Source organism: Nuphar pumila, chromosome 3 (genome assembly GCF_984573655.1).
Source record: "Nuphar pumila chromosome 3, dmNupPumi1.hap1.1, whole genome shotgun sequence".
In the NCBI taxonomy this organism is placed as follows: Eukaryota; Viridiplantae; Streptophyta; class Magnoliopsida; order Nymphaeales; family Nymphaeaceae; genus Nuphar; species Nuphar pumila.
This window is the reverse complement of record NC_143251.1, coordinates 38,872,604-38,886,167: the sequence shown is the minus strand read 5'-3', so window position 1 is coordinate 38,886,167 and position 13,564 is coordinate 38,872,604. Positions and strand designations below refer to the sequence as shown.

Here is a 13,564-nt window from a genome sequence, read left to right as displayed (position 1 = left end):
CGTTACACCAAAAAAAAAATGCAAAACTTCAAATGTGCAGGAACTAATTATGTTCTGTTTCGGATATGCATCCATAACAAATTCATATGGCCAATATTCATACATGTTCAGATTTTATGTTCCTGTATGCATATGAATACCAATTCACAGTCATGCATATGTAGATTTTCGTTTCGGTGAGCATATGTAAACAAATAATCTTGCAAATAAGCATGCATATGTTGATTTTACATTCAGCTTCCACCTAAGCCCAGTGCACAACCATTTGCCATGAAATATGCAAATAAACGTACTGTCCTAACATGGTAAAAATTCTATTTTAATATAAGAATAGTCATAAGAAAAAAATATGCATAAAAAGGGTACAACTATATGCAGATCGCAGACATGCTTCTTTCCAAACTATAGTGCTCTAGATCTGGACCAGATCTGCACATTAAAAACATGGCAGATCGGTCCAGCTGTAGGGATCTGTGGCACTTTATAATCTCTCTCTCTCTCTCTATATATATATATATATATATTCCCAAGAAAAGTAAGCCCCAAAAGGGGAAGCTCATTAATCCCATCCGTGCATATGAGAATAAATATTCAGATTTACTCTTTTCCCATAGATTTTCACTAAAACCTTGCATGAAAATCCAATCCATGTTCTTTTTCTCATTCGAATCAAGAGAAAAACTCGTACCTTATTCATAGATTGATAGAAAACTAAGAATTGATGGTTGAAACGGCGGATGGCCGGAGGTGAAGAGGCCTCTCTTGCTCTTCTTCCCTCTTCCCTTCTCTTTCTTCTCTCTTTTTTCTTCTCTTTTATCTCTCTCTTTTTTTTTATCTTTATATAGAGAATAAGGGAGGTGACACCCCCTATTATCCATCTAGCCCTTCTAGAGAGGGTTGGAGGCCAAATCCTAATTGGGACTCTCTCTCTCTCACTCTTCTTTCAAAAAATTTTAAAACTCTTTTATGTTGACTTTTTCCAATCTTCTTTCCTAATCTAATTAGACTTTCTCAAACCTTCTTTACTTTCCTTAAGTCCATTAAGGACTCTTCTAAGGAGTCTCAACTAATTAACAAAAGTAAAATTCAGAATTAATTAAAAATATTTATTTATTTATTAATAATTAAATATCTAGAAACTTTCAGAGGTTACCTTATTCCTCTAGGAGTCTTTTTAACTCTAATTAACTTTAATTTAAAAATAAAATTGAATTTAAAGTTGGATTTTTGCTAGGCAAGGGTTTTGGATCTGGATCCAGATCTAAGATTCAAATTCATATCCAAAATCCAATTGGGTCTTGGATAGAGTCCAAATTTATATTAATTTGGATCATAAGCATTGGATCCAGTCCGATCCAAATTCGGGCTCAGCCTGAAAGGGTGGTCCTTTTTTGAAAAATTATGATTTTCGGGCCAACCGTAACCCGAATTCAGAAAAGTAAAATATTGTTACGCTCAGAATTTTGAGACGCATCCGACGATATATAACTCAAATTTTGTTTCTGAATTTTGCCAGAAAATTACCCGAATTTCGCTCGAATATAAAGGTTGAAAATAAAACTTTTTCTCACGTTTTAAGTAACTCGTTTAGGCCTTGTCGATGAGACCTGGGCCAAGCCCAGACTCAAAAGCATCAGACTAAAATCGCGAATCTACCGATTTTTTCTCTATACTTAGCCAAATTTTCGAAAAATCTCAAAATGACTAAGTGTGAAAATACGCGATATTACAAATGGTCTACCACAGTTGCAGCGAGACTAGGGTTGTGCATGCATGGGGTGATTGTGCATGCAATGGCGGATGCTCAACGCTCAAGGGGTAGATTGAGACTTTGGATGCCTTTGATCCCGAAGAAACTCCATTGATGAATTTTGTCTGTGTTGGCCCACAATGGTCGAAAGTGACTTGTCGGCTGCTGTTAGTGGGCACACTAGGGCTGAGCACATGATCGAGTGATCGCTTGTGCATTTGAACGATTTGCTTTGTGTGCCTGAGCTAGATTTTCTCAAGATCGAAATTGAGAGATTCACATGATCTTCGTTGAAGAAATTGGGCTTTTGTGATCGGTGATTGATCAAATAGGGAGATCGGCCAACTGCGGCAAGCGATAGGGCCTTGGTGTAATGAAATAGCGGAAGATGCAAAAAACAATGCCAAGAAGGGTTTGCAAGGTCACAATCACAAAAGTGCACAAGCACAAACCAATGCCACTAACGATTTCCAAGATCACAATCACAATGTGCACAAGCACACGTCCACTATGGGACAATACAATAGCCAATAAAGGGCAACGCAAAAAGATAAAAAATATGATTTTATTGAGTGAATGCTTGAGCTGAAAAGCATAAAGCAATAGGGGGAACACACCCCTGTATATACTATATACAAAATAAAGGAGAGAAGAGGGGGGCATTGGGAGCTCCCAACAACTCTATGGTCATTTTGACCATAGAGCCCTTAATGGCTCTACTAAATTACACAATAAAAAATAAAACTAAAACAAGAGAAAAATAACCGTTTAATAAACAATTTTTATTACAAGTGAAATGACTAAAATGCCCTATAGAGCATTGACCTATATAACTATATATATATATATGAATATATGTATGTATATATAAGTATATACATACATGTATGCATATATTTTAACACTACCCCTCAAACTTACAGTGAAATAACTGAAAGTATGTTAAGGAGAAAAATAAAATAAAGTGCATGAAGAGCTTTGGTGGAAAAATTCGCAAGCTGGTACTCTGATGTGACATACAACAACATAATTGTTTCTCTCATATATTCATTTATGACATTAATGACAATCCATCTCAATGTGTTTGGTATGCTCATGGAAGGTGTGGTTGATTGCAATGTAGATCACACTCTTATTATCACAACTTCAAAGACTTTGAGATGATTACTCTTATATCTTTGAGAAGACTTCGCAACCATACAAGTTCGATTGTTGTCGTGGCCATTGCACGATATTCAACTTTAATTAGAGAATCTCCTAAACACACACAAAAACCTGTAGTTGAGATTCTATTGTTGGAATTTTCTCCTCAATCAACATCAATATAAGCAAGGAAATCTAAAGAAGATGAGGATAAAAAAACCCTTTATTATGGTATTCTTGATGTATCTGATAATTCTTAACACAACACTCACGTGCACAGTGGTTGGAGCATGCTGAAACTTAATGACAGAATGAATTGCATGAGTTATATCTGGTTTGGTGATGGATAAGTAGGTGAGTGCCCCGATTAGTTGTCGATAGAGTGTAGGATCTTCAAGGAGAGTCCCATCTTTAAGCCTTAAATTAACATTGATCACTTTAGAGGTTTCTACTTTCTTGCTATCTGAAATGCTAGAATTAGCGCAAATGTTAGCAACAAGCTTCATCTGAGACAAAATGTATATTCTGGGAGAATAGGCAACTTTAATGCCTAAGAAATATCTCAAAAAACCCAAGTCAGACATGTCAAAATTTTCTTTTAAAACATTTTTAATATCACTAACTCCCTATTTGTCACTCCCAGTGATTATCATATCATTTACATAAAGTAGAACTATGACTACTTTAGTACCTATACTTTTAACAAAAGGAGCAGTGTTAGAATAACATGAATAAAAATCCAAAGAAGACATGACACTATTAAATCTATCATAGTTTAAGACCATATAAGGCCTTCTGAAGTATGAAAATTTTACTATTTTCAATACTAAATCCTAGTAGAGGGTTCATATAGACCTCCTCATTTAATTATCTGTCAAGAAAAACAATTTTTATATAAAGTTGATATATTGGCCATTTTTGAATGGATGCTACTTCTATGAGGGTCCTAACGTTGGTCATCTTAGCTACTGGTGCAAAGGTTTTTTCATAGTCAATTTCATATTCTTGAGAATATCCTTTGATGACTAACCTAGCTTTATATCTTTTTAGAGTCCCATCACTCTTGGTTTTAACCTTAAAATCTCATATACATCCTATAGCTTTATTTCCTAAGGGTAATGAAGTTTCTTCTCAAGTTTTAGCCTTTTTGAGAGCATATAATTCTACATTCATTGCTTCAACCCAATCTGGAATATTTTTAGCTTCATTATAGTGTGATGGTTCATAGTAAGAATGTAAAGCTATTAAACATGCTCTATAATTTGGTGTCAAAGTATCATATGGTACAAACCTACTACGTGAGATGGAGACCCGATTGAATCTTCTAAGTGGGTTTTCTTCTATGGAGGAATCATGTGTATATTTTTCTAATGCACTTGGATGATTTCTTTGCTCACACCGGGTATTCACTTGTATTGATTTATTAATAATATCATCATTACTTGATAGTGATTCAACAATTTCAACATTTGAATGCTCATTATTATCGCCATTTTCACTCAAAGACTTATCATTTGAAGAAACATTACAAGAGGTTAATTTTTCTTGTGGCAAGAAATCAAATAATAAGTTATAATTTGCTTCCTCTTTTTCCTTAGTTTTCTCAAGTCCATTTTCATTTTCTAAAAAGGTCACATCTTTAGAAACATAAAGTTTGTTATTCTTGAAGTCAAAACATCTATAGCCTTTTTGGTTTTCACCATAACCCATAAAGGCATATTCAATGACTTTTGAAGATAATTTATCTATTTTATGTAAGAGGACAAAACACTTGCAACAAAAAATTCTCAAACATTTATAATCAGGGGTTCTTTCAAATAAATTTTTATATGGGAAAACATTTTGTAAGGATGAAAAGGGCATTCTATTTATCAAGTTGATGTTAGAATGGTCTCGACCCAAAAACCTTTTGGAATATTTTTAAAGATAAGTAGGGTCCTAGTGGTTTCCATAATATGTCTATATTTTCTTTCGGCGAACCCATTTTGTTAAGGAGTTCTTGAACAAGATTTTTGGTGAAAAATCCTATTTTGTTTTAAGTAATTTTGAAATTCATTCGATAGGTATTTACCACCCGAGCCGGATCTAAGTACAAAAATATTATTTTGAAATTGATTTTTAATAATCACATGGAATTCTTTAAAGTAAGAGAATACATCGGATTTGAGATTAAGGAAGTAAATCCACATATATCTTGTGAAATCATCAATAAATATAACATAATATGAATATCCTCCTTTCGATATGACCGAGGAAGACCCTCAAACATCGGAATGCACTAATTCAAAAGGTCTTTTAGAGACATGTTCTATTTGAAAATGGAATAGCTTTCATTTTTTTAAAAATACAATCCTTGCAAATTAAATATTTTTTGTTACAAAATTTTTTCCCAAACGGGAAAAGATACATATTTGAATAGCTTATATGTCCAAGTCTCTTGTGCCAATTTTCAATATCTTTATTTTGGACATAGTTACAAAATGATTTTGATGGGAGATTTAAAGAATCCATGAAATAGAGATCTCCTCTGCTATGGCCTTGCTGAATCCGCTTCCCGGATCAGAGATCTTACACAAAACAACCTTGAGATGAGAAAGAGATTTTACATCCATAATCGAATATTTGAGAAACCGAAAAAATAAATAAATTTAATTTTGGAACAATTCTAATTTTTGGAACAAAAAAGTTTTGAGAAGAATCTAAAGTTCCAATACTTTTAATTTGCACGGATGTTCCATCGGCGATGGAAACATAAGAAGTTTTTAAATTAGTGCATACATTGAATAAACCATTTTCATGTAGAGTAATGAAAAGAAGCTCCCGAATCAAGGATCCAAGAGCACGTACTTGGAGGAGAGGATGATGCTACCGCACCTCCGTAGTTGATAGAGATTTAAGTAGTTGTTGGAGTGCCTCCGATAGTTGAGTAAGTGAAAAAGTATCTCCTTGTCTAATTGATTCATCTCTCTTTAGTGTAGTCTATTCAACGGAAGCTACTTTGTTTTTAGAGGTATCATTGTGTTTGGGACAATTAGGCCTTATGTGTAATGGTGATAAATAACTTTTCTATACCCACCATTGTAGGTATTTTGCCTCTCAAAGTATGGAGGTTTGTAAGATTTTACATGGTTGTAGGGTTTAAAAACGACTGATACTTCATCTTCTCCTTTAACCATACCAAGACGAGTTTCTTTTTGGCATACTTCAGCAACCACATCTTCCTGGAAGATGTTTAGATCTATGAAAGAGAGAAAATCTAACTTGCTCAAATTCAGGCCTAAGCCCATATAAAATTTGAAAAAAATGTTCTTTTTTCATTTGGACGGTTCTTAGCTCTACATCTTCACTGCCAACTCACTTGGGTTCAAGAAGAGACAATTCATCTCATAATGAAGATAGAGAGCTAAAATAATTTCATCTTGTTTGATGGTTCGTATATTGTCTTATAAAAAAAGTTATCTTGCAAGGTATTTTGGGTATACATACCCTTCAAAAAGAAAGTCTCATTGGCTTTACGAAATTCCGCAATGTTGACACATATCTTGAGCTCAACATTGTTCATAAACTAAGTCACAGGGACTCGGCAAAGCAGGTGCTGCACTCACGTCGATGCGACGCGACGCGGGTGCTCATGCAGGCGCGGTCAATACGACTCTGGGTGCGGTCAACGCACCTAGGGTAATTTTCGTCCATGTTTCGGACGTTAAAAAAAAAGAAAAACCCCCGACGAAAAGGAGGATTAGGGCAAAAAATTTTTTTGCCCTAATCTCTCCTCTCCTCTCCCGCGCAGCTCAGCTCGAGCTCTCTCCTCCCAACGCCACCTCCTAGGCTCCTCCTCTCCTTTCGCAGGTACGTACCCTCTGGCTCCCTCTCGCTCTCTTCTTGTGTCGACAGGGGAGGGGCCGATCCCCCTCCTGCGCCTTCTCGCTCTCTTGTTGGGTCGGCAGGGGAGGGGCCGAGCCCCCCCTCTCACTCTCTTGTTTGGTCGACAGGGGAGGGGCCGAGCCCCTCCTCCCTCTCGCTCTCTTGTTGGGTCGGCAGGGGAGGGGTTGAGCCCCCCCTGCTCCCTCTGTTTTCGGCAGGGGAGGGGTTGAGCCCCTCCCCCCTCTCGCTCTCTTGTTGGGTCGGCAGGGGAGAGGCCCACTCCCTCTGTTTTCGGCAGGGAAGGGGGTCGAGCCCTCGTCCCTGCTACCTCTTATTTCAGGGGATTGGCTGCGCCCCTCCTTGTTTTTGGCAATGGAGGGGCAGATTTCCCCTCCTTGCTCCTGATTTTATATATATTTTTATATCAAGATAATGTCTGTATAATTGATTTGAAATTTTGAATGTATTTTTTTTTTGTGTTTTCAGGATAAAAATAACGGATAAAGGAGGACTTATGTCATCCTTATCCCAACATGCAAGTTCGGCTGCTAATTTTGCTGATAGTTGTAGTGGGATTGATGATGTGGGGCCACTATGGGTACATGTGGATAAACTTGCAAAAAATGGAGAAAAGTGGTGAAAACAAGAGATTTCGATGCAAGATCTGCGAAAGAGATTTTGTTGGGTCTTACATAAGAGTGAATGCTTATTTGTTAAAGATACCAAAACATGGCATTTCAGGATGCAGAAAAGTTGATGAGGCAATGCGAAGACAATACAAGAAAATACAAGAAGAATATGAGAAGAGAAAGACAATGGCCGATTCTTGTGCAGTTAGTGTGCCATTTGCAAGCCACCAAGAAGATGCTGAAAAGAAAAGAAAAGTCAATGTAGGTGGTAGAGGAACGATACAAGCAACATTCAATACATATGGAAGAAAAGAATTGAATAGAAAAGTTGAGGGGTATTTTTATTCTAGTTCACTCCCATTTAATGCGGCTAGAAATCTTTATTAGAAGGATTTAGTAACATCCTTGGTAAATTGTAATTTCAGTGGCTATGTGCCTCTAAGTTCAGAAAAAATATGAACCACACTTCTTACAGAAGAGAGGGCAAATGCGGAGAGGTTGTTGGAGATTAAAAAATATTCATAAAAGAAGTGGGTGATCAGAAAGTAGTACAAATCCTTACAAACAACGCTTCAGCTTGTAAAAGTGCAACGTTGAGTTTGGAGAGTGAATAGCCTCATATTTTTTGGACTCCCTGTGTAGCACACAACTTAAATCTGACCCTAAAGAGCATCGGCAACCCCAAAGAAGAAGAAAATTCACAAGCATATGCTTTTTGTTCATGGATTGAAGATTTAGAAAGAAATGTCAAAAGCATTAGGAATTTTGTTGTTAACCACCATCATGCTAATGCTATATTTAATAAGCATTCTGACCTGAAATTGTTGAAGGTCGCTGAAACACGTTTTGTGTCCATCATTGTGATGGTGAAGAAGATTAAAAGAGTGAAGAATGCTTTGATTAACATGGTGACTGATGAAAATTGGACATTCTATCGTGCTGATGATGATATCAAGGCTTAAAAAATTAAGAAATTCATTCTTGATGATGAGTTTTGGGACAGAGTCGTATACTTTCTTCAATTTACGCAACCTAATTGGGAAATGTTAAGAGAAGTTGATAAGGATGAGCCCATGCTTCACAGAGTTTATGAAATATGGGATAATATGATTGAAAAAAATACAAGTTATAGTTTTCAAGCATGAAGAAAAAAATCCTGCATTGGATGATTCCGAAATTTTTAATCATATTCATTCAATTTTAGTTAAAAGATGGGATAAGAACAACACTCATTTGCATTGCATGACACATTCTCTTAATCCAAAATATTATGCAAATAAGTGGCGGGCTGGTGGTATTGGTCGTGTTTCTCCAAATTTAAACCCAGAGCTATCAAGACATAGAAATATGTGTATGACAAGACTTTTTTCAGAAGCATATTTTCTACATCAAGTCACACAAGATTTTGAAAAATTTTCATCTTTGAGATTATATGGACCGTCATTATTCGCGAGAGAAGAGGATAATATAGATCCTATCACATGGTGGTCAACATTTGGATCAGAAACACCTCTTCTCCAACGTCTTGCATTAAGATTGCTATCGCAGCCTGCTAGTTCATCTTGTTGTGAAATAAATTTGATCACATATTCTCAAATCCACAACATGAAGAGAAACAAACTCACCAGCAAACGTGCAGAGGATTTAGTATATGTTCATTCAAATCTTCGATTACTTTCACGAACCAATGATGGATACAGGTACTAATTTGCTCTCTTAGTTATTTGATTATTTCTTAGTTTTTCATTTAAATATACTTGTATTGTATTTAACATTTTCAAATTGGGTTTGTAACACAGACAAGGAACATCTAAATTTTGGGATGTAAACCCAGAAGAGTGTGACTTCGAGGGAGCGCATGATTTTAACATAACAAACATGGATTTAGCTGAGCCCAATATTTCTTCTAATGATGCATTTGATGATGAAGAAGAAAATTATTAAGATCTATTACTTTATCAGGATATACTTTGGTATGTAATTTAGTTCTTTTCTGCTTTACTTATTTGATTGATATTTAGGTTGATTTATGTAATTGCTTTACTTATTTGATTGATATTTAGGTTGATATATTGCATGCATGATGAATGATATTATAACAATGTTAACTGTTAAAACTTCAAAATTATATATATATATATATATATATAAATTTTTTTTTTTACATTTTTGCCCTTGTCGCACCCCCGCACCCAAGGTTTTTGAAAGTGTCGCACCCGCACCCATGTGACAGTTCATAAACCATGCAAGAATCTTGGCATGGTTACATTCTCAATCCTCTACCTTAGTTTGGTGGTCTTGAATGACTTTCATACGTGCATCACCTTCTAAGGCTTTCTGTTGATCTCCTTCTCTTTTGGTGAGCTTGAGTTGCAGCTCCGAGATAGTGCCCATCATATATTCTCAAAGTTTTTTTTCTTTAAGATTATTTTTCATAGGGGATGCCGATACCATGTAATTTGTGCCATTTAACTTGAAGAAGAGATCAATTTTTTGTTCATGTTCCATTTTTGAAGAAAGGGATAGAAAGCAGAATAAAAAGAGGAAATAGTGTGCAAGAGCACGTTTGAAGAAGCTTTTTCTCACTTTGAATCACTACGAACACATACCACGTAATGCAATAGCAGAAGATGCAAAAAACAATGCCACTAAGGGCTTACAAGGTTGCAATCACAAAAGTGCATAAGCACAAACCAATGCCACAAAGGGCTTCCAAGATCACAATCACAATGTGCACAAGCACAAGTCCACTATGGGACAATACAATAGCCAACAAAGGGCAATACAAGAAGATAAAAAATATGATTTTATTGAGTTAATGTTTGAACTAAAAAGAATAAAGGAATAGGGGGAAACACCCCTGTATATACAAAATAAAGGAGATAAGAGGGGGGCCATTGGGAGCTCCCATTAGAGTCGTTGGGGGCCCCAACGACTCTATTGTCATTTGACCATAGAGCCCCTAATGGCTCTACTAAATTACACAATAAAATAAAATAAAACAAGAGAAAAATAACCGTTTAATAAACATTTTTTATTAAAAGTAAAATGACTAAAATGCCCCTACAGGGCATTGACCTATATAACTATATATATGTATGTATATATAGGTATATATATACATGTATTGTATACATATATTTTAACACTTGGAAGGGTCTATCTGCGAATCTGACATGGGATCCACCAATTCTCTCGATGCTCTCCCTTCCAATCGTCTCAAGCCCAAGTCTGCACGAGGAATCGTTGCGAGTAGCAGGTAGGAAAGGTGATTGGCCTGGGCATGGCAGCAACATGCTTGCGGCATGCTCATTGCCTATTGGCAGAGCTCCAGCAAGGCTTACAGGCTTTGGACGACACTTCGGCGAGAAGAGGGATCTCAAGCCGGTCCAGAGAATGCTCAATTGAGCCCTCAATCTGGGAGGATTCTGCACTAAAGGATTTTTGAGAATTTTGATCTTAATTATTCAAATGGCCAAAAGATACAAGAGTTGGCACCAAGCAGCCTTATATAGGCGCGCGCCCAATTGTCGGATCCAGATCACCACAAGCCGGGTCTCGACCCAATTTGATCCAAATGGATCAAGGTACAAGAGAAGTAGGCTGAGCTCAAGGTTCTATTGAACCGAGCTACTTAGGCTAAAGGCATCAAGTGCCGAGCCACCGGGTGGGGTGGTAACTCTCTCTCTCTCTCATGTGTGTTCTTGTATATGCACAACAAAGGTTTTTCAAGTCACTTGTGTACTTCATTATTATTATTATTATTAATTATTTTTTTTTCTAAATTCCAGCTGAAAGATTCCATTCTTGAAGGCCACCATCAATCTACTTTATCTTCAGGTTCGGGAGGTGTTCTGGATAAGGAAAATGAGTGCCATTTGACGAGCAATGAAAGAATTTCCACAGACACAGATGGGCTTAGACTTTCAAAAGGGTGTAAAACCTGTCCCACTTATGGTGATATCCAGCCCTTGAAGGAGGCTGCCGCTGCATCTCCCAGACTTGATATTTCCACAGACACAGATGGACTTAGGCCTTCCAAAAGGGGTGATGACATCCAGCTCGTAAAAGAGATCACTGCTGCACCTGTTCTTAGTATGGGGCTTGGCATTCCACGGAGTGGACAGTCTAATCAACAGTGTCTGTGTAATGGTGATAATGCCACCAACATTATGCTGGCAGGTAAAATCAGCATCGACAATGAGAAAACACAGTTTTTCAAACAGGATGCTACGGCAGGGGCACCTAACAGGGGCGATTTGTTGTCTGAAGCTCCTACTACTAAGAACCAGAAATCTCTGCAAGATGCTTGTGATGATGGGAGATCACATGATAAAGATGCTATCCCAGAAACTTCAATCAGCGGTGATGGCTATTCTGATGCAGTTCCTGATCCGAACCAATCCACTGGAAGGATTTGCACATTACCAAGTTTACTGGGCCCAATCAATCTTGATTCTATTGGAACAGTTAGGAGTGAACAAACATTTTGCATCAAGTGCTGCGAGGGTGAGAATTTACTCTGCTGTAATGGTATTGGATGTCCAATTTCAGTGCACGAGTCTTGCTTGGGTTCACCTGCCAATTTTGATGATAGGGGCAAATTCTACTGCCCATACTGTGTATACAGACAAGCTGCAGCTGCATATAGGAAATCCAAGGGGAAAGCTTCACTGGCTCGAAAAGCATTATCATCTTTCATGGGGAAAGGTCTGGCTGACTGGTATCCACAAAAGAGACAGCTACACATGGAAGTTAACCGTCCTGCCCAAGAGGAAGCACCGGATGACATTCGATTTTGTAATAAGAATGGTGCACATAAGCAACAAAGAGGAGAAGACTGCCAACGTTCTGGAGCTGTTGCCAACAGTAATAATGGTAGATCATCTTGTGAAGGAGCAGAGAACAGTAACCTTAACCAACTTAGATTTGATGGCCAAACAGGTAGTACAGAAGTGGTTCCAAATCAGCCTGAGTCACTTCAAGATGTAGACAAGATCGCAGAGAACACTGTTGAAAACCTCAAGGAAGAAAACAAGTCCCCCTTCAACAGTCTGAAAATATCTCGTAGAGGGCATGCTAAGCCTTAGTAAGTTCTTTAGGAATATTTTTCTATCTACTGGTGATATTCTCTGAAATTTCAGATCATCTTATCATGTTGAAACTTGTATTCTGGTCCATAACAATGAGCTTATCTTGATTTGTTGGATTTGGAGGCTCAGGAAGTCCGCTTATGCTGATCTATTTTTGGTTTTCATTTTTATCTTGCAGTTCCAACAGTATGTTCCTTTATGCGAGACGAAAGGCACTCCCCTGGACTAAAGAAGAGGAGGAAGCATTGAAGGTTTGTCACATAAAGCATTTCTATTTGGTTATCTTGTAAGTAAATAATTAATAATTTTGGGTTCTTTGAAAGCGTTATTAGATTGGCAAATTGTATTTGTATGTTTTGGGGGTTAGAAGAGAATTCTTTTGGTTTAGAACTTGAACACATATCGTTACATTATTCCAAAGCAGCAACTTCTGCTAGTTTCCTTTGGTTTACTTTGTTTAGACTGCGGTCTGTGGATAGCGCCTCTCTTTTCTTATACTTTTGTCATTAAGGATTCTGAAGTTTTTGTTTTGCAATTCCCATGTACCTGATGCACGCTTTTACTGATGCAGGAAGGAGTGAAGATATTTCCAGCTGTGAATGGTAGTGGCTATCCATGGACTAAGATATTGGAACATGGTCGTCTCATATTTCACAAAACTAGAACACGTGTCGATCTAAAGGACAAATGGAGGAACATTCAGCGCAGAGAACATTCCAATCCAGGGTGATAGCTAGCGTCTTTCAGTTAAGAGAAGCAGTGTAGCTGTAGATGTAATTTTGTTGTATGATTTCTTCAAGCATTGTAAATTAATGAGAATATTGTGGTAGATGGTTCAGAATTTCCTTTTAATGCATAAGTTTTTTTTTCCCCTCGAGGTCTCTTTCGGACAGATTTTAGGCGTTGGGGCCTTACTGTTTAGGACTTGCAAAATTTGTGATTGTGACCAAGGTCATAAGTGTACACAAGGAATACCAGTAATGGCATGTGATTAATGATCATATGCATAATAGCAGTAGTAGCAGCAGATCAGTAATAAAAAAATAAAACAACAACAATAATAATAATAATAAATCAAATGTTAA

The 13,564-nt window shown here is 37.1% G+C and overlaps 1 protein-coding gene across 3 annotated transcripts in view; it reads left to right on the top strand.

The window, feature by feature from the left end:
• The window catches only part of LOC149842643 (uncharacterized), a 38,813-nt gene extending 25,466 nt beyond the window's left edge, over positions 1-13,347 (top strand). For 2 of the 3 annotated variants that reach the window (XM_089999340.1, XM_089999341.1), the window contains exons 5-7: positions 11,178-12,475; positions 12,658-12,730; positions 13,051-13,347. In XM_089999340.1, the coding sequence (XP_089855466.1) occupies positions 11,178-12,475; positions 12,658-12,730; positions 13,051-13,209 (1,530 nt within the window). In that variant the 3' untranslated portion in view covers positions 13,210-13,347. Of the gene's footprint in view, positions 1-11,177; positions 12,476-12,657; positions 12,766-13,050 lie in introns of all 3 variants that reach the window. The other variant, XM_089999342.1, reaches the window with a different exon arrangement.
• Positions 13,348-13,564: the final 217 nt, after the last annotated feature.